General features: G+C 40.1%; 1 protein-coding gene across 1 annotated transcript in view; it reads right to left on the bottom strand.

The window, feature by feature from the left end:
- Positions 1-26,106, bottom strand: part of PHEX (phosphate regulating endopeptidase X-linked) — a 215,255-nt gene that overhangs the window by 118,865 nt on the left and 70,284 nt on the right. The window contains exons 10-11 of the mRNA XM_031006124.3: positions 17,758-17,851; positions 14,761-14,889 (exon numbers count right to left, since the gene is read on the bottom strand). Coding sequence (XP_030861984.1) covers positions 14,761-14,889; positions 17,758-17,851 — 223 coding nt within the window. The remainder of the gene's footprint in view (positions 1-14,760; positions 14,890-17,757; positions 17,852-26,106) is intronic.

The raw sequence follows: 26,106 nt of genomic DNA, 5'->3' as shown, positions 1-26,106 counted from the left end.
CAGTTACCTATGGGCAACTGTGTTCTGAAAATATTAAATGGAAAATTCCAGAAATAAACGATTCACAAATTTTAAATTGCACACCATTCTGATTAGTGTGATGAAGTTTCATGCCATCCCAACCTGTCTGGCCCGGGACGTGAATCACCCTTCGTTTGTCCAGCATCTCCACCCTGTATATATGCACCCAATAGTCACTTGCTAGCTATCTTGGTTATCAGACAGATCATAGGAAGTACATGCATGAGTTCAATACCATAAGATACTTTGAGAGAAAGACAGACCACATTCACATAACTTTTATTACAGTATATCATTATAACTGTTCTATTTTACTATTAGTTATTGGTGTTAATCTCTTACTGTGCCTACTTTATAAAATAAACCTTATGATAGTTATATATGCATAGGAAAAACATAGTATATATGGAGTTTAGTACTATCTCCAGTCTCATCTACTGGGCGAGGGTTGGGGGGGTCTTGGAAAGTATCTGTCTCAGATAAGGGGGGATTACTATATTTACAGATAGGGACAAAGAGGACAATAAAAGGTTCCCTCTCAATACCCTGGCCAGGATGTAGCAATAATAGAAAGCACCCAATAAATAATAAAAAGTTGAATATGTCCAAAGAAAATATTTATTTGGGATAAGGTGTACAAAAGCAAAACATCTTATTAGGTTTTAAAATAAATTATCAAAAAAATAAGCACTCTCCAAGCTAAAAAGATCTTTAGCAAATTTTGGAATTTTTGGATTCCTATGATGAATCTTAAGGTCATTTTGCTCCTGTTCTCTTTGAGGTATTTTTATGGAGTATGTGGTTATTATTAAAATGGGGCTGAGTGTTTCCAGATACTTCTCTCTAAGCAGCTTCGTTTCATAGGACCCTCCCTGTCCAGCATCTCCTAGGCATTAAAATGGCTATCAAATTCATTAAAATTTAATGCATTTTGAAAAGGTTTTCAGGGTGGGTGCAGTGGCTCACGCCTGTAATCCCAGCACTTTGGGAGGCTGAGGCGGTTGGATCACCTGAGGTGAGGAGTTCGAGACCAGCCTGAACAACATGGTGAAACCCCGTCTCTACTAAATACAAAAAAAGAAATTAGCCAGGTGTGGTGGCACATGCCTGTAACCTCAGCGACTTGGGAGGCTGAGACAGAATAATCGCTTGAACCCGCGAGGCAGAGGTTGCAGTGAGCCAAGATCGCGCCACAGCACTCCAGCCTGGGCGACAGAGCAAGATTCCGTCTCTACATAAATAAATAAGAAAAGGTTTTCAAAGCTCTTTGTCTGTAACCCGTTGATTGGCATTCTAAATGAAAATAAAAAGAGGCAAAAACATTTCAGCCCACTGCCAGAGTGAAAAATGACAAATAGTTTATTCACATGCCAGTTCCTCCCTCCTCTGCCTTTTCTTCCACCTCCTCCCCTGCCCCCACCACCTCTGTCTTCCCTGAATCCACACTTCGGTAACTCACTCTTTGTGGCGCTCTCACATTTGTCAAAACGCGGGTAAATCACTTTTTTTTTCCCATGAGCCTCAGCTGCTCTTTGCCCTTGTCTTCTCTGGCACCTCCACTCCCCACACCGTCCCCCACCTCAGGTTCTCAATTTTTTTTTTTTTTGGCAGACTTTACAGATTTATTGTATAACATTTTCTGTGAAATGGTGTTGAACTACCCCAGCAGACTTCAAGAACAAGGAAAATCTTTGAAGGTGATTAATTTCATTGGTTGACATGTCAATGCAAATAAGAGAAATAATTATTTTAGCATGCTGGAACTAGGAAGATAAATCACTGAACACTTCTGATTTTTATCTTTAGACTACTCTACAGCATCACATAATAACATTGCCTTCAGTCAAGTCAAAAACCTGCTGTAATTTTAAAATAAGAAAAAAATAGAGAAATAGTATTTCTTCACCAAACTTTGACCTCACACCTCAATCAGGCAGCATATAACATTAATAGAAATCCCTTAAAGTGGAAGTCTTAAGGTGAAGTTATCCATAGGAAATATTTATTTAGAGCCGGTCAAAGGTCAAAATATAACATATAAAAATTAACTCAAGTGTTATTATGGTAAAATCTGCCATATTCAGGGTAAGAGCCCTCTAGGCAAAGCAACATTTTGTTAAATATCTATTTATTTCAGGGGCAGGGTGCTATGGCACCCACCAGTAATCCCAGCACTTTGGGAGGCCGAGGTGGGCGAATCACCTGAGGTCAGGAGCTCAAGACCAGCCTGGCCAACATGGTGAAACCCTGTCTCTACTAAAAATACAAAAATTAGCCAGGCATGGTGGCGGGCAACTGTAATCTCAGCTACTCGAGAGGCTGAGGCACAAGAATCGCTTGAACCCGGGAGGTGGAGGTTGCAGTGAGCTGAGATCACCCCACTGCACTCGAGCCTGGGTGACAGAGCAAGACTCTGTCTCAAAAAAAAAAAAAACAACTATTTCAGATTTTATGGATCCACACTATAAAAATACAGTTCATTTGGTTGATCTATGGGCAGTTCTTAGTTCTCTTCCTCAACCAGTGTTATCTAAAAATAGGTTCTTCTTTTTTCATTCTTTGCACCCCAGGATTTTGCCCATAGTGTTCTACATCAGACACCAGACATTGGTGAGTCACATATGCATAGGCACTTGTTACCCTTCCATCCAGGGCTTTACTTCAATGAGATGCTCCTATCTTAGCAAATTATAAATTATCTCTCCTGCTCCTCTCTTGCCCTCTCCTTACCCTTCCTCCCATCACATGGACATAAGAATTCTGTACTTTGCATAAATGAGTCATGATGGTTCTATTAATACATTTGAAGGGACATATGCCAACATTGCTTTAAGGAGGGATTAGTTTGTCCCATTATCGGTTGTAGTTTTCTTCAAAGCTTTGTCCCTGATAATAAAGAAATCCCACAAGGCAACTCAAATCCTATCTCATACCCATGAATCCCAAACACTTAAACCCACACTTTCAATTCCCTCTCTGAGTTCCTGTGAGGCTTAAAATCAGAATAATACATAGGTGTGTGTTTAATTGTTGTCTTTTCATTTATATTTATTTGGTCTCCCTAACAAGACCCATAAGCTTTGAGAACAGGAACCATGATTTAGATCAAATGAGATCATGAATATGTAAGCAAACAAAAAAGTATTCTGCTAATTTAAAATTTTGTTAGTTTTATGATTTCATATCTCATGTGATATGATTTTTCACGAGTCCATATCTCACATTCATACCTAATACTAAAATATAGCAGATGCTCAGTAAATACAAGTTGATCAATTTATGCTTTTTGAAACCTTCAATTGGCACCCGGCAGAGTTGAAATTGAATCAAATATCTTTCATATATGCTAACAGATAACAGTTATTCCAATAGTATAAAGAGAAAATATTAACAAACTCACTCATAGAAAATATGGTGCTGTGCAGATATGATCATGAGATTTAACAACATGAAAGCTGAAAAAGGAAACAAAAAATGCATGGTACCCTTTTTAGGTGAAGTCATTTTTGAAAAGAGAGACCTACTCTGATTTAGTAATTCAAAGCCTGAATCCATGAATAGAACTTATCAGCGAATAGAAAATCCATCGTTATATTAGGGGACAAGGTTCACAGCAAATGTCTCCAGAATGACTGTAGCCTACTACCAAACACAAACCTTAGTGGAAATCAAGTGACTCAGTACGTTAGCCTAGTCCATTCTAAGATAGGTGATGTCCACATGGTACATGACAAACAGCTTGGAATAGTTTAAAAATATAGTACATATCTAGTAGGAATAATTATAGGCTAGGAGTTCTGAAAAAGAAAAGAAAGGAAAAACAAAAAAATCAGTAAGGTTGATTATGTGCATTAACCTTAAACTAATTTAATGTTAATAAAATTCTTAACGAAAAGGCATAATGTTGAGTAGGCTTTCCTCTTTAATATACTCAGAAGTTATAATATCTGGGAAAAAACCATGAGATTAAAATGTTTCCAGTCTTCTCATTGCTCTAGAACAGGGCAAGTTTTCTTGAGTTGTAACCACTGATTAGTGGAATGTGAAAAATGGAAATCGTTGTTAATAATTTATGTGGATAACCCTGAAGAAATAGGCTTTAATCTCAGGGGGACTCTTAAAATTTTCTTTCTGGCAATTGTCACTTTACTAGAAACACAGACATTAAATAAATGAATGCACCAATAAATATTAAATATTCATTAATTAATTACTTATAACTATTTATAAAAATGACCTTGGATTGGCTCCTGATAAAAAATAATGGCAACAAAATAAGTAAAAAGTGACCTATATTGAAGTGGGACATGTGGTTAAACCAGAAAAACTAAGGATAGTCAGAAAATGCTGAGGTTTCTGGCAGCCAAGTGAGTGAATAAATCATATCAGTTTGTCAGGATTAGCAGTGTTACATAGCTATTAAACATTTTGGCAAAAGAAGAAAAAATCAAATTATTTGGTGCTATAAAGTGGGTTATTCTGGTGGTACAGGAGGAGTTTCTCATGTCCTTTTATCTAAAGGTATATATTCATAAGACTCAGGTAGATATTTATATTTATATTTGCTGGATGTGAACATATAGGCTGTGTTCTAATTTTATAACTCATCTTTTCCTGTTTTCCACTTTCCAACTTTAAGAGAGGATGGATCAGAAACCAGAATAATATTTACAAGTCAATCAGTCTCAAATAGTCTAGCCTTTGGCTGTGAATAAATTCTCCCCAGCAAGTAACTATGTCTGGTCACTTCCAACATTCAGATCTGTTGGAAGGCATAAATGTTTTCTTTAGGTAAATGAATTTCTAATAAAGGGTCTTCACATTCCATAGGTCTGACCAGATCTGCTTGACAAGACTGTGGCTGATAATATGTGGCAAAGGCAACACTGCCCCATGCTAGCCAGAAATGGAGAAAACAAACAAGAAAGGTGAGCCAATGTGTCATCGTCGTGGCAGCACACTCAAAGACAAGGACAAGAGTAAGTGTTCATACTTATTTCAAAAGAATTCCCAATGAGCTATCTAAATTACTTGTTTTGCTGGATGTTACTTGACCAAAGATTGCATAAATGAGCTGTCACGATTGGGACCTGATGATATTTGTTGTAACAAGATTTAGCCTGCAGAGGGTTATGAAATCTGGACCTATTCTAGAAATTATATGGCCGGGCGTGGTGGCTCATGCCTGTAATCCCAGCACTTTGGGACGCTGAGGAGGGCAGATCACGAGGTCAGGAGATCGAGACCATCCTGGCTATCACAGTGAAACCCCATCTCTACTAAAAATACAAAAAATTAGCCAGGCGAGGTGGCATGCACCTGTGGTCCCAGCTACTTGGGAGGCTGAGGCGGGAAAATGGCGTGAACCCGGGAGGCAGAGCTTGCAGTGAGCCAAGATCGCACCACTGCACTCCAGCCTGGGCAACAGGGCAAGACTTGGTCTCAAAAAAAAAAAAGAAAAAGAAAAAGAAATTATATTTGGCTCCTCGAGTAATTTCATGAGTAATTTCATGAGACTCTTGTATGAGCCAGACTTGGCGTTAAATGATAGGGTGGGTTCTGGAATGTGGCCAGGGCACTAGCATGAAAAGGATCTTTATTCCAATGAAAGCTACTATACTAGACATGTATGGAGGAGTAGCAACAACAAAACCCCCCAGGCACCTCCCTCACTCTATGATAAATTAAAAAGAGGCGATCTAAATGCAGAAGTTGCCACAGCCTGTGCCAGGAAGTTGATATTATAAATTCTATCTTAATTATTAACATTAGGCATGGCAATATTAGCAATAAGAGTAGATGACATTCACTGAGCACTTTTTGTGTACCAGGTATTATGCTAGGCCTTCTACATAGATTATATCATTTAACTCTCACCTCAAATGAAAGAAAGAGGTACTACTTTTATCCCTATTTGTGATACACAGCACTGACAGCTTTAATGCCATACTCCTTCATTTATCCACACCCCTTACTGTGTGACTTTGCAGATCTTCTCATTAAAAATGCAGAGTTACAGGTGGCTCACACCTGTAATCCTAACACTTTGGGAAGCCAAGGCGGGCAGATCGCTTAAGCTCACGAGTCCAAGACCAGCCTGGACAACACGCCAAAGCCCCATCTCTACAAAAAATACAAAAATTAGCCAGGCATCTTGGCGCACACCTGTAGTCCCAGCTACTCGCAGGCTAAAGTGGGAAGATGGCTTGAGCCTGGGAGGCAGAGGCTGCAGTGAGCCGAGATCGCACCACTGCACTCCAGCCTGGGAGACAGAGCCAGACCTTGTCTCAAAAAAAAAAAAAAAAAAAATGCAGACCCTATTTCCCTAGTCTGTAAATCTGGACTGGCCTTGTGACTTGCTTTGGCCAACAAAATGCAGATATTACATTATGCCTGTCCTGAGCCTAGGTCTCAGGAGACCTCACATGTTTCTACTTGCTCACTTGAACTTCTGCCATCACCATGAGAACATGCACAGGCTAGCCGGCTGAAGGAAGCAAGACACATGAAGCAGAGCCGAGTCATTCCAATCACCTCTGCCAAAGCCAACCTTGATCAGCCAACCCCCAGAAATTCAAGCCAGCCTGGCCAAAATCAACAGAGCTGCATGGGGGCCCACCACTGACTCCAGATGCATCAGCAGTAACCGCTTATTGTCAAATGCCAGTGAGGCTTTGTGATTGATTGTTACACAGCATTACCAAAGCAACAGAAACTCTTGCATCATTTATAACAGGAAAACAAGCTCAAAGAAGTTAACTGATTTGCCCATGTTGGTAAGAGCAGAGCTGGGCTATGAGCTATCAATGCAACTTTGCAGAAAATCCGATGTAATTTCTATATTAGGTCAATATTTTATAAATATATTAAAAAGCCCTTAAAAAACCAAATCATCATGGTTTGCCTTAATTTGGACAGGTCTTCAGCAAAGTTTCTCTGGAAAGTGATCTTGATAATAATAACCAACACCACTTACTAGACAAACAGAAACAGGGGCATTTAGTAGCCAAAGAGAATATCCTTTCTTTCACAATTTGTGATGAAGGGACCATTGTCTTTATCTGTACAGTGGCTTTACTGAGAACAACCTTTGTGAGCAGCTGAATTTGCAAGGAACGAAAAACTCCTCAGTATAAGGGCAATGCTATAATGCATGACACTGACTTTCATGTGACTTCTGCCATCAACGTTATAGTTACATCTCATTTACTCAACCACTGAGAGAAACCATGAGCGAGGGAATTGGAGAACTTAAAGAATATTAATGGCAGTACATCAATTCAATTATCTTAGCTCACTAATGAGGTGAACTTCTAGTGTATTGAGGTTGCAAGTTCAAACTCCGCCACTGCAATTGGACCCACGTGGGTATTTAAGTCTTCAACACCAGATGTAGCAGTATGGGGTGGGAGGAGAATTCTTTTCTTAGGATAAGAATTACTACTGGAATTGCTCAGGCAGAGAGCAGCTCAGAAAAAATGGAAGATATTTTAGGGCATCCATGGCATTACTTGGGGACATGAACAATGTCTTTAAAGAGAAATAGAATAGCTGCTAGAGTGCAGGAGAAATTAGTGAATTGTTCTACATAGGGAGTCAAGTTTTAGTTCTTCACTTAATAAAATCTGAATCTGAAGTGTAATAGATTTGCTCTGCTTTAACTAGATTAACCTTCTGCATATAGAATGTTTTAATATATGACAGGAGATCAGTGACTTTAGCTTTGATCTGAGGGCTGACAAAGACTCTCTCCTTGACCAAAGTTTAGTCAGGCTCCTCTGAGCCCTCTTCTCAAGTACGTCTTGCCCTTACCCTCCTCCCAGCCTCCCACCCCCATCCTGTCCTCGTCAAGCCTGTCTAGTCCAGTTGTAGCAAGAATCCTGCTAAGTCACTTTAGAAAGAATCCCCATCCTGATCACCTTGGCCTGCCTTCCACAAGAATCCTGTCAAGTTGGTTTAACAAGAATTTCCCTGCTCGTGATGCCTCCTCTTCATAATTTTCCATCCACTGACCCCCTCATTCTCCTCACTGGCTATAAATCTCCAGCTATCTTTGCTGTATTTAGAGTTGGGCCTAATCTTTCTCCCCTGTTGCAATAGACTTGACACCTCTTGCAATAGTCCTGAATAGTCTTCATTACTATTTTAACAAGTGTCAAAATAATTATTTGCTTTAGCAGGGTTTACTCTATAAGAAAAATGCAGAAAATTTGAGGGAGCAGCAAAAAATACCTACTGGCAGAGACGAGATATATGAATAAAGATAAGCAGTTTGGGGACATACTGTCTACAATGAAACAAACCAAGACATGGTTTATACAGAAGAACTTAGCCCAGCCAAAATGTTCACATGGGAACTTCAGCTTTACTGAATTTTCTAGAAACTAGAGTTACAGCAACAAGGCCTTTTTTCCCATCAACACAATAGAAAAGAATTTTCTTTGATGTATATATTCACATTTCCGCCTTAGTAGAGAATGGTAAACATTTTTTTTTAAACTTTGATAATAAATCTTACAGAGCCTTTGGGTTACCACTGCAAACATCAGGGATCACTCCTTAGGATGACATAGGTACAAAATATGAGAAATTGAGCTCAGTGTGTAGACTGAGCCAAAGATATACCTGCAAGGTTATTCTTAGATTAAATCAATAGTAGCTTGCTTCTTATCATTTCCGTCTTTCTCCTGAGAATTATATGAATACAAAAATGTGATGTCAACTGGTTGGATATGAATTAGGTTTCCACTATATTTATATTTAAAATTTTGAAATACTGGAAGCCAAACCTATTCCAACTGTTTCCTACCTCTGAAATGTTAAAAAATATGAAATGTATGCCTTTTTAGGATCTTAATATTAGAATAATTTGCTAACAAGGGTAATTATAAGATAAGCCACTAAGAAGGTTCTGGTCTCCTCATATTCGTAAAACTGGCAAAGATTCAAGTGTCTTCAGAGAGAAGCAAGGGAATGGAACACTGGTTTCCATGTAGATTGTCTGGGCTTGAACCCTACCTAAGCCATTTTCAAGCTATATGACTCCAGAGAATTTACTTCAACTCTCTGAGCCTGTTTCCTCATCTGGAAAATGAGGGCACTAACAGCAGTAACAGGGTCATTATGAGGATAAGTGAGTTCACACACTGAAAGCACTTAAAAGAATACCAGACAGCTAGTTAAACCTCAGTGAAAGCTAACTGCTACTGTTATTATCATCACCACATTTTAAAACCAATATGTCCTGACCATCACAGTCACAACTAGGCCCATGGTGACAATCCCTTCATTCCCTGGCCTTCGTTGGAAACTTCAACTGCCCTCCATGGACATGAGTATCTGTCTGGGGCACTTACTTATACATTACAGATATAAGTAATAATAATAATAATCAAACAAGGCCAGGCGTGGTGGCTCACGTCTATAATCCCAGCACCTTGGGAGGCTGAGGCAGGGAGATCACTTAAAGTCAGGAGTTCAAGACCAGCATGGCCAACATGAGGAAACCACATCTCTACCCAAAAAAAATACAAAAATTAGCTGGGCGTGGTGGTACACACCTGTAATCCCAGCTACTCATGAGGCTGAGGCACAAGAATGGCTTGAACCCAGGAGGCAGAGGTTGCAATGAGCCAAGATCATGCCAGTGCACTTCAGCCTGGGTGATGGAGCAAGACTCTGTCTCAAAAAAAAAAAAAAAAAAAAAAGAAAAAGAAAAAGACAAGAGTATTAAAAGATAAAAATAAATAAAAGGGAAAATTAGCAAGTGATAACTTTAGACACCCTTCCTGAACACAACTAATCCTCTCTCCTGCCATTTAGGTCATGAGCATATGGATCAGGGCTTGGCACAGTGGAACAAGAGCATCATCTCTATTTACGGTGATGATATATCATCAATTCTCTAGGGGAGTCCCACTTTCATGTAACTTTCCACAAAAGTAATATTAAATGCTTAGCTAATGGAATATATTTTAAAATTATAAATAATCTTCATCTAAATAAGATAAAAAATTAAAGAAGTCCTCTGATAGACAAGGTTATGATTTTTAGTTCTGGGGAATGGGGGAAGAAAGGGAGGTAAGGAGGGAGAAAATGTTAATATAAAAGTCAATGGAGGCCAGGGGTAGTGGCTCATGCCTGTAATCCCAACACAGGGAGGCGGAGGTGGCAGGGAGCCGAGATCACGCCACTGCACTCCAGCCTGGGCAACAGAGTGAGACCCTGTCTCAAAAAAAAAAATGTGGCTCATATTCCAGTTCAATTGGATAGTGCTACTTTGGACTGCAAAGACAAAGCAACACTTGCAGCCAATCCCACATGAGTTAAGGCTCTGTCCTGCTAACTGGGAGGCAAGGGATTGTACTATATGACCTCTTTTGGTGGCTTTCTGTTGAAGGACTCTCCTTTTCTACATGCTATTCTTCTCATTTCTAATTCAATTTGCTAAATTCCCATGGCTATGTGTATGAATGAGTATGAGAACGCTGGTGTATCGGTGTGTCCAAATGCACACTTGGATGTGGGAAGTCTTAATGAAACAGTAATGTAGAATTATGTGTTTTCCCCAGTGAAAAAGAGGAGAACACTGATAGGTAGGAAACCTCAATGTGAACTGCTCTCTCCTACTCACTCTCTAGAAGAAAGGGTACCAACCACAGGCAGTTGGGCCAACTCTGTCATCAAGAGGTTCTCAAAACAGAGACACGGAGGAGAAGTGGGGCGGGAATCTCTTAGTAAAACCTAGGTATCAGTTTTCAAAAGATAACTACATAGTTGGTGGGTGGCGAACCAAGCCTGGAGGTCCTAACGCAGGGTTTTTCACAGTCCATTTAAACCAATCTGAATCACAGAAATTTTCAATGATCTGAAAATTAAAGCAGTTACTTGCACTAATGTAACCGATTTTGGTAAATAAAGTACTGCTATTCATGTCAACTGGCCTGGCCTGCTCTTGTGAGTCACTGGGGCTTTTTTTTTTTTTTTTTTTTTTTTTTGGTGCTGTTTACAAACAAATGAATCATGAGAAGACCTTGCTGCTCAAAGTGTGGTCCACGACCAGCAGCAGCAGGTCACACCTGGAACCTTGTTAGGCAAATTCTTGGGTCCTACCCCAAACACAACTTAAAAAAAAAAAAAAAAACCTTGTTAAAATGCAATGAGAATCTGCATTTTTAACAAGCAGATGCTCACGTGATTTATGTACACATGTAAATTTGAGACATACCTGAAGTTTAAGCTTCTGACTGTATTCATTTTCTTAACAAACTTTTTTGGTAAATAAACAATGGCAGCCTTCCATCTGAGTTAGGTTCTCTGGAATTTGCCCCTTTGGGGATCTTTCTGTTTTTCTTTTTCTTTAGACTGTAGCTAATAATACTGAATGTTTTTCAAGTAAATCAGTGGTTCCAGGTGGTTCTTGCATGGGAGCCCTGTAAAAAAAAGGCTATAAAAGGCCAGATATTTCTCTTATAAGTTTCCAACCTAAGTATTCCCTGAGGCAAACAGCTTCAGCACAAGGGAGGCAAACAATTTTACGTTAAAGAGATGAGTATCTGCCTAACTACCAAACTACCCCCATGTACATCAAAATAAGGGGGAAGATGCCAAAATTAACTTTATTTTAGAATGTCATACCCTGACACAAGGAAAAGGGACTTTCACACCAAAACTGAGAAAAACAAGTTTAATCCACATACTGTTCATATTAGTTAAAATTCTTCTACTGCCAAAAAACCTGCTATAATTTTTTTAAATCTTTCATTACCCTTTAATTGTTTTTATAGCCTTCCCAGAGATTATAATATTACCACTGTGATTATCTGATAAGATCTCAATCTATTTACTCTGACCAAGGAGCAAAAGAAAACACGCAATGAGAATACTGAGTATTTTGAAATAAGCCATTAATTCTTCAGTGGAATTATTTGCAAGGGAACTTTCAGGTTCAAACACAAAGTCTCATACTTAGACAGTAAAAACAAGTTAACATAGGTCAATTTGTTCCCAGACCAAACTGAGGGTCAGGCTGCTATTTCTCACCGCCCAATAACGAGATGCAAATGAACTGGGGAAGAACAGAGTTTTATTTTCTGCCACTGGTCACAGGGAGAAAGCCTGGAAATTATCACCAGACCAACTCAAAGTTACAAAGTTTTCTAGAGCTCATATACCTTCTAAGCTATATGTCTACGTGAAAGTGTGCAATCGTTGAAAGACATAAATGATTAACTTCTTTTAATCTATAACTAGGTCTGAGTCCTGAAGACCTTCTTCTGGAGCCTCAGTAAGTTTACTTAATCTAAATGGGTCTAGGTACTGAGGTAATTACCCTTATCTTGTCTCCTGCTAAATCATAAAGGTTTGGGGAGTTCCTTTAGACCCCAATAAACTTGTTTGTGGAGGCCTGTGGAGTTTCTTCAGACCGCCAATAAAACTTGTTTAATCCTAAAAGGGTCCTGTTAAGAATTCATTCATTATCTTGTCATGCTTCAAGATCCAGGAAAAGCCTAGGCAAAACTCTTGGTGGGCTCTTTGTTACATTCCAGCCTTTGTATATGGGCAGTGGCTCAATCAGCTTTTAATGTTTAACCTAGCTACTCAGTCCGTGCTGGGACAGTTGTGATGGAGGCCTGTGTTAGTGAGACCTGGCCTGCCACAAATGTACTTAGATATGGTATTGCAAAGCAAACTTCAGTGCATAATACATAATCATGTATTATGTATCAATAATGACTATGTACTGATACATAATACCAACCATTTGGTATTATTATGTATCACTACGTGATACCAATCATTTGAACAATCATGACATTACAATGTCTTTGCCCTTTAATTCAGTGTTTATTGACCACCTGCATCCAAGCTGCTCATATATTTGTATCTTATTGACTACATGGATTGTTATTAATCATGCCTGGATCTTTTACTTCATGACATTTGTAAAATATAATTCATCAAAAATAAAGTGCAGACAAAAAACCTGGCCAAATCCATGTTTCTAATTCAAAATACACCCTCTCAATAGTGAAAAAACGAATAACCTGATTAAAAAATAGGCAAAAGATCTGAATAGACATTTTTCCAAAGACGACACATAAACAGCAGGTTTACGAAAAGGATTTCATCACTAATCATCAGGGAAATGCAAATCAAACCATAATGAAATAGCACTTCACTATCTGTTAGGATGGCTACGATCAAAAATTTAAGAGGTAAGTGTTGGCAAAATATTCCTGGAAAAAAAGGGAACGCTCATATACTGTTGGTAAGAATGTAAACTGGTACAGCCATTATGGAAAATAGCATGGAAAATCTTCAAAAAATTAAAAATAGGACTACCATTCAATCCAGCCATCCCACTACTGGGTATATATCCAAAGTAAGTAAAATCAGTATATGGAAGAAAGATCTGCACCTTCATGTTCATTGCGGCATTATTCATAATAGCCAAGATATGGAATAAACCTAAATACCCTTCAATGGATAAATACATAAGGAAACCGCGATGTGTGCGTGTGTGTACCACACAATGGAATATTTGGCCATAAAAATTAAGAAATGAAGAAAATCCTGCCTTTTGCAACAACATAGATAAAGCTAGAGGACATTATGCTAAGTGAAATAAGCCAGGCACAGAAAGACAAATATTATATGATCTCACTTATATGTAGAATCTTTATAAAAGTTAAAATACAGAAGCAGAGAGTAAAACAGTAGTTGCTAGGGACTGGGGGCAGGGAAATGGGGAGATATTGATCAAAGGGTACAAACTTCTAGTTCTAAGATGAATAAGTTATGGGGATCTAAAATATGGCATGGTGACTATAGTTACTAATAATGTATTGTATACTTGAATTTGCTAAGACAGTAAATCTTAAGTGTCCTCATCCCCCGCCACCACACACACACAATGGTAAATAAGTGTGACAACAGATGTGTTCATTTGATTGTGGCAACCATCATCTTGTATACTTTGTTTGTGTTTGTTTTGAGACAGAGTCTCGCTCTGTCGCCTTGGCTGAAGGGCAGTGACGCAATCTCGGCTCACTGCAACCTCCGCCTCCGGGGTTCAAGCAATTCTCCTGCCTCAGCCTCCCAAATAGCTGGGATTACAGGTGCCTGCCACCACGCCCAGATAAATTTTGTATTTTTTTAGTAGAGATGGGGTTTTACCATGTTGGACAGGCTGGCCTCAAACTCCTGACCTCAAGTGATCTGCCCGGCTTAGCCTCTCAAAGTACTAGGATTACAGGTGTGAGCCACTGCGCCCGGCCGTATACTTCGAATATATACAATTGTTATTAGTCAAATGCATCTCAATAAAGCTGAAGGAAAAAGAAAATACACCCTTTTCTCCAATGCAGTTGAAACAGATGGAGAAGAACACGTTGCCACAGTGATGAGTCCCTCTTTAAATTCAAGACCTCAAACCTCACCTACATCTGGACATGCCTGCCTTCAAGCAGCTATACTACATTCCCTCAGTTTATTCACTCTCCCACTCCCCTGGACAACTACACACCTTCTCTGTCCTCTAACCTTCAATACCTGCTAACTCATCCTCACTCTCGTTTGATGACCTTTCTTCCTATTTCACTTAGAAGTTGAAAGAATCTGAAGACAATACCCACAGGCCACTACCACCTGGAAGGCTGACATTAGCCTGTTGAATATACCCTTGTCATATCTGGCTAAATTGCCATTATTTTTTGCTAGCTGGGGAGTACCACTTACCATTTCCTTCTTATCTTCCTGGAAGTACACATCTACAAACATCTTTCCAACAACATAAGGGAGGGCACTTTCAATAAAGTTTACACATTTGTCCCATTGAGGCAGCAAAGTTGTGGTCCCCTGGATTACCTGTGGGAGATAATTGATCCAGATTAAACTTCATTTGGATAAAACCCATGGCTGAAAACAATTCAAACAACCTGAAGAAAACAGTCTACAAAACACTGCACACCCTAACCCATATATATGCATCAGATAGTAGAGGCAAAGGTAAAATAGTTGAAGAAAAAAAATTCTGCTTGTCCCTATTATATTTCAAACTAAATGAAAATGTTTTAGGCCGGGCACAGTGGCTCACATCTGTAATCCCAGCACTTTAAGAAGCCCAGGTGAGCAGATCACCTGAGGTCAGGAGTTCGAGACCAGCCTGGCCAACATGGTGAAACCCCGTGCTTACTAAAAACACAAAAATTAGCCGGGCACGGTGGCGCATGCCTGTAATCCCAGCTACTTGGGAGGCTGAGGTGGGAGAATTGTGTGAACCCAGGAAGCGGAGGTTGCAGTGAGCTGAGATTGGGCCACTGCACTCCAGCCTGGGCAATAGAGTGAGACGCTGTCTGGAAAAAAAAAAAAAAAAAAAAGAAGAAGAAAAGAAAGTGATTTAACAGTTAAAATAATATATGTATCCTTTCTTCCCAATTTTCCCCATTAAACAAAGAATCTGGACAATGGTATCACTTTTCTGCAGTCAGCAGGGACATGAGAGGATGCTATCCAAGTGTCTAGATAATATTTAGTATCTCCTGAGAACTAAAGTTCCACTAAGAGGGTCTAGAATCAGTGGGTGATCAAAGTTCCTGCCCAGTGAGGGTTTCCTTGCTCCGAGTAGCACACTCAACAAGGCAGACCAGAAGAACATGGCCCACCATGAACAACACAGGGAGCATATTTACATTGTGTCACAGCAAAAAACACACTGATAAACAAGCAAAATACAGATGTAAATGCTTTGCCCATCTGTCCCAATTACACCATCGCAAGAAAACATTTACAAACAAGTAAGAAGTTTCCCAAGCAGGACCTGGGTCAGAGGTTTACTCTTGGGAATAAAAGCAGAGAAATAAATATAGTGTAAGTTGCCCTTGGAAGTTGGGGGTGCAGGCAGGGAGGAAGGGAGGCCCTGAGAATGGTGGCCAGAAGTGTCCTTTGCACAATGTTAGACCCAGGTTGTTTTGAGGAATGGGATTAAGGCTTAATTTCATCTATTCTTCCTCTGATTTCTGGTAACCTCTCTCAGAGGTAAGGGATGAATCTATTTTTAAAACCTCTAGAGAAAGAGATCCTACAACCTTCTTCGGCAATTCAATATTATATTTAGCACTTCGTGCTCAAGAAACATCCCCTCATACCTAACCTTAAATGTTCACACAGTGCTTCTTACACCTCTCTCATTCTCTTCACAGTAGGGGTGGAAAGCAGCTGGGCATCATCTTTTATGTGATTCATAGCAGTTAAAAATACACACACACACACACACACACACACACACACACACAAAACCTACTTGTTTTGTATGTTAACCCATCAATATGACCTAAATATATATATAGTTGTTTTATGCTGTTCTCTGTAAAAAGACTTTTTTTTTTTTTTTGAGACGGAGTCTTGCTCTGTTGCCCAGGCTGGAGTGCAGTGGTGCCATCATCTCAGTTCACTGTAGCCTCCGCCTCCCGGATTCAAGCAATTCTCCTGCCTCAGCCCCCCGACCAACTGGGACCACAGGTGCGTGCCACCATGCCCGGCTAATTTTTGTATTTTTTGTAGAGACGAGGTTTCACCACTTTGGCCAGGCTGGTCTCAAACTCCTGACCTCGATTTGCCTGCCTTGGCCTCCCAAAGTGCTGGGATTACAGGCGTGAGCCACTGCACCCAGCCCTAAAGTAACTTTATATGCTAGTGACTTTATAGGGTCAAAGCATATCCAAAATAATTGCACTACTCTTCCAGAGTAATGGCCCACTAAGAATTTCTATACTTATTAGTTCCTCTAATAACTAAAATGCCTCTTGAATGAAATTATAGCTTATAAGATTCACCATTCACTTAACTTTAAATTGATAGAAAAATAAAAACTGTTTCAAAGATACAAAATCCTTACGGCCTCTAGTGGTAGGAGAATTAGTCAGACATAAGCCTCAAAAACAAAGATGAGAGTAACTTGGGTACCAACCGGGAGACAAGCAAGGGTGGGAGAGAAGCAAAGGTTAAAGAGCCAGGTGAGGCCCGGCACAGTGGCTCGTGCCTTTAATCCCAGCACGTTGGGAAGCTGAGGTGAGAGGATCACTTGAGCTCTGGAGTTCAAGACAAGCCTGGGCAACATGGCAAGACCCCATCTCTAATAAAAATAAATAAATAAAGAGCCAGGTGAGCAGGTGGAGGAAAACCATCTCAGACATTTGAGCAAGAAAACTAAATTGGAGCCTCTTGGACCTAGCAGAGGATACATTCAAAGATGGAAGGTATAGGCAAAGTTTAAGACAAAATTCCATTTCCAAACTGAAAATGAAGTTCTACCATCTAATATCTCTATCATGCACATTTTAAATATTCAGAATACTGAGAATAAAAGATAGTTACAAATATATCACAAAGAAATATTAAAACTATAATTACAGTGACCCAGTTAAAAACTCTGGGGGAAAATGGGAATACACTGATAAGACGGGGAAGTTTGAAAACAATGTGTGGCCTCAAGGATTTCTCTAAATATCTTTATATAACCCATCAAAGTAAAACTTGAGTGTACCTTACCATATGTAATTTATACCTAAATAAAAATAAATAAGGCACACACACACACAAAAACAATAGAGCTTGGGCTACAAACTCCCCCTGTCTAATCCCTAAAGATGATTTTTACTGGATCAGTTAATATATGGACTATTCCAGCATGTAAAGTTATCCAGCGATGTAACACTGCAATCGTCTTAAACTTACCCTTGAGAATTCCAGCCATCTATACTGAAAGCGCCTGCTAAGGTTTGGAATTCTGGAATAAACCATTCTCCACACCAAATAGTTGGCAATGGTCCTGTTAACAGAGAGAGATGCCCATTTATTGTATTTTAGGTCAATATCTGATGCTCTGCAGAACATCTTGAGAAAAACAGTTGGCAAAGCTCCATCGAGGGACCTCTTACTCATACAAAAATGCAGAACTTTCACTTGAGAAATGACATAAGATGATACAATGTCAATAAGCACAACCAAAATTGGCTTGCTTTTCACCACCTAACAGAGATAGATGAAGGAAAGATTCCAGCCCCAGCCCTCAGAGTGAACATTTTGCTTTCACTCTCAGGGTGTAAAGTCCACTGTTACACAGCCTTTCATGTCTGGAAATTGTGAGTACCTTCAAATTACAGCAGATCCTCGAATAACATCATTTCATTCAACATCCTTTTGTTATACAGTTGATAAGGAAAAAACCAATTCTGGGCCAGGGTCACTGTCTGTGTAGAGTTTGCACATTCTCCCCAAGTCTGCACAGGTTTTCTCTGGGTACTGTGGTTGCCTCCCACATCCCAAAGATGTGCCTGCTAGGTTAACGGCGTGTCTACACATTCCCAATGTGAGTGAGCATGGCGAGCTACTGCACCCTGTGACAGGATAGCGTCCTAGCCAGGGCTGGATCCTGCCTGGTGCCCTGAGCTGCCTAGATAGGCTCCAGCACCTGCAACCCTGAACTAGAATAACTGGGTTAATAATTATCTTACTTTCCCCTTCCTGTGTCCAAGTGTTCTCATTGTTCAATTCCCACCTACGAGTGAGAACATGCGGTGTTTGGTTTTTTGTTCTTGCGATAGTTTGCTGAGAATGATGGTTTCCAGCTTCATCCATGTCCCTACAAAGGACATGAACTCATCATTTTTTATGGCTGCATAGAGGGAGAGGGGAGGGATAGCATTAGGAGATATACCTAATGTAAATGACGAGTTGAGTTAATGGGTGCAGCACACCAACATGGCACATGTATACATATGTAACAAAACTGCACGTTGTACACATGTACCCTAGAACTTAAAGTATAATTAAAAAAATGAAAACAAGGATAAAAAAAAGAATATGTCTACAAAAACATTGAATGGGTTCCAAAGATCAAACAAAAATTATCTTACTTCCTTTTATTTGTCTTTCTTAAATGTATGCATAGCTCACATGTATTCAATGTTCAATATTAGAAGTGTTTTGGTCTTTATTTAGAAGTTTGGTGATGTTTTTGTGAGCATGAATACGCCATGGGAACTTAACTCTTGTTTACATCAATTAGCCTATGGTAAAATTGATTTCATTATCTGTCATTTTGTTTAAAGTCACAGTTTCCAAGAAGCTATCGATGATGTTAAGTGAGGACTTACTGGATTAGGTGACCTGATACAATGCCTATGTATTCTTTGCCTTTGGAAACTAACAGCAAAATATTGGCTAATACCAATTATCTAATTTTGCACCCTCATTCTATACTTACTAAATATGTGAGTTTGGACAAGTCACTTAAGGTCTGTGATTTTATCTTTATTTGTCATACAATGAGGATGATCCCTACCTACCTTACAGGGTTGTTGCAGGGTTCAAATAAATAACAAAATGCTTGACAAATAGTAAATTTCTAGGGTTTTGTCTTTCACTTCCAAATGTATGAACAACCTCATAAGCTCATGTAATGCCTATAACACATATCTTTAAAAATCTGTTACATTTTAAGGTTTGCCTTTTTCTATAAGCAAAAGATGACCTGACCTCAGAAGAATGTGTGATCTCAGTTAATTTCTGACTCAATAGTGATGATGGATTTTTAATGATCCATTCCCCTCCCAGCTGTGCCATTACCATGGTGACTAATAACACACATTCCTGAAATGGCTTTCTGGTCAGCCAATCACGTGAGAGCAGTATGACATGATGACGCTAAAAGCCCACCAAGAACAAACTACACTCTCATTTGTATGACCTTCTGACACAGTGGACATGCGCTCCTACTAGTAAAATATTTTTCAGCATACACACCCAATACATGGATGTTTAATTTCTATAGAGATATACTAATAGACTAATATATTAGGAATATTTTTAACAAATACAAAAACAGAAATTTCAAAAGATGAGGTAAAATGAAATTTAAAATCTTCAAAAGTCATTAATTCTTCAAACACCATTGGGTTAATTCTTCAAGACATAGTGTCCATATAGGATTTGGTTAATACAACAATGACAATGAATATAAATCCACATTTCTTAGAGTCTTCTTGACTATTTCAAAAATTTATGACATGTCTTTGTCAGATTGCCATTGTCCTTGTTCTTGTTAGACCACCATTGTATTTCTTTTGTCATCTGGCTAACCAACATGGCGTACCAGCCTGGGAGAAGGGTCACTTCTGCCAATTTCTAGCTGTTCTCTTGTGCTTACATCATCAATAATCATTTCAATTCCTGTTTCCTGCAAGAATTTTTAAGCCACTTATCTACTTTGTAAGTATTCAACTAGATAAACTAGATAATAAAATTCATAAATCCACAGCTATATGTAAATCGCTCAAGATTTTTTTTTTTTTGAAGATGGAGTCTTGCTCTGTTGCCCAAGCTGGAGTGCAATGGCACGATCTCCACTCACTGCAACCTCTGCCTCCTAGGTTCAAGCAATTCTCCTGCCTCAGCCTCCCCAGTAGCTGGGATTACACATGCCCACCACCACGACTGGCTAATTTCTATATTTTTAGTACAGATGGGGTTTCACCATGTTGGTCAGGCTGGTCTCAATCTCCTGACCTTAGGTGATCCTCCCACCTCAGCCTCCCAAAGTGCTGGGATTACAGGCGTGAGCCACCATATCAGCTGAGATTATTTTTAATATATTGAATGAAAACAAGCCAGTGAGGGTGACACTGCCCCTCTCACATGTTCCATACAGATCAAATGAAGGGTCCATAGCCATCAATATAGAACTCAATAAAGTGTAATTATTTTTCTTTATAAAGTTTTTTTATTTCAATAGCTTTTGGGGATGTAAATGGTTTTGGGTTATATGGATAAACTGTATAGTGGTGAAGTCTGAGATGTTAGTGCACCCATCACCCAAGTAATGTACACTGGATCCAATCTATAGTTTTTTTATCCCTCATCCCCTTCCTACCCTCCCTGCTTCTGAGTCTCCAAAGTCCATTATACCACCCTGTATAAAGCCTAATTATTTTTAAATTTAAATAAAGATATAGAAGTTCTAAAATGTTCTTCTCAGACCCAGTGGATCTTGTTAGGGTATGTGCATTCCCCTAAGATACCACTGCGCTAATCAGCAAAGTCCAGCCCTTGCCCATCTCTGTTGAGGCCACTAAGTGGTTTGGGGTCATTCCTTTGGCTCTTTTGCATTCACATCTCCACTCCTTAATAGGACAAGAAGTGCTCACTGAGCACTTATTGTTGGCCAAGTATTGTGCCAGATGCCATGAGGAACGTAAAGAAGTCAGAACCCAGCACCTACAGTTAGAGAACTCAAAGTCCAGCTGGGAACACAGGACTTCAGATTTCAGCTTGTTCATGTAATTGGGTTGTTTAATTGAAGGGACACACTGTCAGTATATAAAGGATCTTTCTTTCATTCACTCAGTCAACACATCCTGAGCACCCACATATATACTAACAGTTCTCTGTGCTGGGGAGATGGATAGTCCCTGAATTCCTGAAGCTTTTAGCTGAGCAGGGGAGATGAGGCAAGTGCATAAATAATGATTTGGTAGACCCTAGCACCCAAAAGTGTGTGCCAGACACTTCACTGTAAGGATAGTACATCTCAAACTGAGGGCTAAGAGTAGGCTTCATGAGAGAAGCATGCCGAAAGGTTAAAAGGCTTTGGTGTTGCAAACAGGAACGTGAACTCTGGACAGGCTAAATAATGGTGGAATTGGCTGATGTGTTGGAGAGGATGGTGAACAGGATCATCACTCAAGGAAGTGGGCAGAAAGGCCAGCGACACTGGGGAGATGCAGACAGCGACCAGGTCATGGTGTCTAGCACATTAATGGGCTGATCTTGGTCCTAGTGCAAGGACTTTATGTTCTTTGTCTCTGTAGTACCTCTTACCAGGCATGTGAACCATGCTGGATCCATAGGTGGAGACGAGAAGGAGGTCAACAGCCAGCAGATGTCCTTTCATCAGTTCAAAAGATATTCCCTCAAAGGGGTGGTGATGAGCCAGAATAACTAGGGAAGTTGTTAGGGGGCCCAATGGTGGTGGTGGAAGATGTAGTATGGCAAAGTATACTGGGGTTTGAGAAGCAGGGGCCCTTCCAGCTCCCCTGAGATCATCCCATTTAGGCATCTCACATTAATTATGATCCTCACAGTGCTGCTGTAAGAGAGATGTTATTATACCCATTTTACATATGAGGAAACTTCAGGCTTAGAACCATTAAGTAAACTCACCATCACATATTCGGTGAGTCTCAAACTAGTAGAATCACCTGGGGAAGTTGTTAAAAGTCCACATGCCTAGGCCACCCCAAGCCAATTAAGTCACAATCTCTAAAGTGGGACCCAACATAAATATTGCTTATAAATCTCCTCAGCTAAGTCCAATGTGAGGCCAAGTTGAAGAACCACTGTAATAAGCAATGGAGGCCGGACCAGACCCAGGTGTGTCTAACTCTAAAGCCTGCATGCTTTTCCCTATGCCAGATAGTGATGAATTAAAGCCTCTATTTGTTTTTTTTTTTTTTTTTTTTTGAGACAGAGTTTCACTCACTCCTGTCACCCAGGCTGGAGTGTAATGGCACAATCTCAGCTCACTGCAGCCTCGATCTCCTAGGCTCAAGGTAACCTCCTGCCTCAGCCTCCCAAGTAGCTGGGACTATAGGCATGCGCCACTGTGCTCAGCACATTTTTTTTTTTGTATTTTTGGTAGAGACAGGGTTTCATGATTTTGCCAAGCTGGTCTCAAACTCCTGGACTCAAGCAATCCGCCCAACTCGGCCTCCCAAGTTGCTGGGATTACAGGCGTGAGCCACCACGCCTGGCCAAAACCTCTAATTTAGCTAAGATTTCCTGGCCAGTCACAGAGACCCCAAAACACTCCCACAAAGATGCTTCACAGAAATCTATGGGCACAAAAAGAATTATGAGGACTTCCTGGACAAGGCATTACAAAGGTGATAGCATAACAACCAGACCTCTGCAAGCTGGAAGCTGTAATGCTGAGAAGTTCACACAGCGAGACAATGGCACTGATGAGTTTCTTCAGTGTGTTATAAATACACTGACAGAATGCTATGGAGCACAGTTTTGGAGTGCTAACATTACCACACCAGGAACAGATATAACCATAATGACTGAATCACTGTCACCTAATGCTCAGATATATCAAAAAGCAAAAATCAGACTCAGCAACAGTCCTTGAAAATAACACATAATATCCTTTTTTCCCAAAAAAACACATTTTCAGCCATATGGTAATTTCCCCAAGTGGCAATAAATAAAATAGAGAAAGGCAAAGCATCTCAGAAGAGCACCCACCACAAAGAGAGCAACATGAAATCATTTCCTAAAGCCTCTGACTTGGAAGATTTTTTTAATTTTTAGATTTGGGATGCTCAATTGGTAATTATAATGCAAATATTCCAAAATCTGAATAAATCCAAAATCAGAAACACTTCCAATCCCAAGTATTTTGGATAAGGGATACTCAACTTCTGGTGGCAGCTTACATTTGTATTACATTTAAGAGATCATAAAATACCTTCTTTGATATTTATAACAGTGCTGTGAGGTGATTATTATTATTATCCTTATTTTCAGATGAAGAAAACAAAGGTAAGAGGTCAAGGTACTTCCAAGAATGTGTCAAATCTAGGACTAACATCTGGGTTTTCAGATTCCAGAGCTTGCATTTGTTCGTCTTGGTCATACTATTTGAAGTGAGCCACAGAGGCTCTTCTTAAAGGTTCTCAAAGCCAGAGATCTTCCTACAGGCTGCCTAGAGGCTTATGTAAGGCAGTGATTCTGAAAGTGTGTCCCTGAGCCAGCAGCTTCAGCATCATCTGAGAACCTAGGCCTTACCCCCAGACCTGCTGAATCAGAATCTGTGGGGTGGGGGGCCAGCAGACTGTATTTTAGCAAGCCCTCCAGGGGATTCTGAGGCGTGTCAGGTTTGAAAACAGCTGGTCTAGGAAAACTTCATCTCCGCATCGTTCTGCACACACAGCTCAACTAGGACTTCCTAAATCCCACATCAGTGCTTCTTAAACTTGAACGTATATATGAGTCCCCTGGGGATCTTATTCAATTTCAGCCTCTGATTCAGTAGGTCTGGGGCAGAGCCCGAGAGTCTGTATTTCTGACAAACTCCTCAGTAATGTCTCTGCTGCTCATCTGTAGGCCATTCTTTGACTAGCAAGACCCTAGATCACTCTCAGAAGAGCTGGCCCCCAGGAGAGGTCCACATAACAGCATATTTTCCAGGTCATCCTTTGGGAACATGCAATAAGAATCATCTTACTTTAATGTACATTGTACTTGCTTTATATGAAAATAAAACTAAAGACAGGAATACTTACAGGGTCCTTGACAAAACTCCAAGGGTTTGCTCTAGGCCAGTCTGCTAAAAAACAAAACAACAACAACAACAACAAAAAAACAGTCCTGGTGCAGATGATCTCCATGGAGCCAGCCCTGGCCTGGAAGAGGAAATCACGTCAACTCCTCCTGATGCCAACCTTCCTTGGCCTCTCCTCCTCCCACTCTTACTCCTCAGATAAAAGTAGATGGGAAGTGTCTGAGGCAGCCTCGAGTCAGGAGTGAGGAGGAGAATTGAGGGGGACAGAAAGGGAGAGAAGTCTATAGTGCCCCTCACCCAGTGATGTGCTAGTAAAGGTTACCAACTGGCTTGTCAAGAAAAAAAAATGATTTGTTACATTTGCCAATTTCCATGGTGTCAAAATCCCCCATAGTTGAATTGAAACTATCAACATGAGGTCACTGAACATGTAGTTAGGAAGAGATGCACATAACATGAGGGATCATCACTACCTCCTTACCCCACCCCCCTTTCCACCTCAAACACCAGCTCTTGTTCCCCACAGGCAGCCTCCAGCTCATTCCTCCAAGGGTCCCTCCCTGGCCACCTACTCCCTTGGACTGCAAGGGCTGGTGTGGTTTGGCACCACCACCACTGGAGGATCTCATTGCTCTAATTCTGTACCATGCACCACCTACCAAAGAGTCAGTGCCACTGTCCCCACAGCCACTCAGTCAGAGAAAGAGGCCTAATCCCCTAGACTGGCAGTGGGAGTAACATAAGAAGGGAGAAGCAGCAATTGAGAAATGAGCAGCTGAAAGAAAAAAACAAACAATCCCATCAAAAAGTGGGCAAAAGACATGAACAGACAATTCTCAAAAGAAGATATACAAAGGGCCAACAAACATATGAAAAATGCTCAACATCACTAATTATCAGGGAAGTGCCAAACCACAATGAGATACCACCTCACTCCTGTGAGAATGGCCATAATCAAAAATCAAAAAAATAACAGATGTTGGCATGGATGCGGTGAAAAGGGAACACTTTTACACTGCTGGTGGGAATGTAAACTAGTACAACCACTATGGAAAACAGTATGGAGATTCCTTAAAGAACTAAATAGAACTACCGTTTGATCCAGCAATACCACTACTGGGTATCTACCCAGAGGAAAAGAAGTCATTATACAAAAAAGATACTAGCTCATGCATGTTTATAGCAGCAGCACAATTTGCAATCGCAAAAATATGGAATCAACATAAATGCCCATCGACCAACGAATGGATAAAGAAAATGTTGTATATATACACCATGAAATACTACTCAGCCATAAACAGGAAGGAAATAATGGCATTCGCAGCAGCCTGGATAGAGCTGAAGATGATTATTCTAAGTGAAGTAACTCAGGAATGGAAAAACATATATCGCATGTTCTCACTTATAAGCAGGAGGTAAGCTATGAGAATGCAAAGGCATAAGAATGATATAACGGACTTTGGGGACTCAGGGGGAGAGTGGGAGGGGGTAAGCAATAAAAGACTACATATTGGGTACAATGTACACTGCTCAGGTGATGGGTACACCAAAATCTCAGAAATCACCACTAAAGAATTTTTCCATGCAACCAAACACCACCTGTTCCCCCAAAATTATTGAACTAAAAATAAAAATTAAAAAATAAGAAATGAACAGCTGACACCAACACAGGATGGCTTTGAACTCCTGAAAATTGCAGGAAAATTGCCAAAGCTAGCAATATCTAACTAGCTGAGGGT

Source organism: Gorilla gorilla, chromosome X (genome assembly GCF_029281585.2).
Source record: "Gorilla gorilla gorilla isolate KB3781 chromosome X, NHGRI_mGorGor1-v2.1_pri, whole genome shotgun sequence".
NCBI classification, from domain to species: Eukaryota; Metazoa; Chordata; class Mammalia; order Primates; family Hominidae; genus Gorilla; species Gorilla gorilla.
Note: the sequence above shows the minus strand (reverse complement) of the source record. Positions and strands in the feature narration are given on the sequence as shown.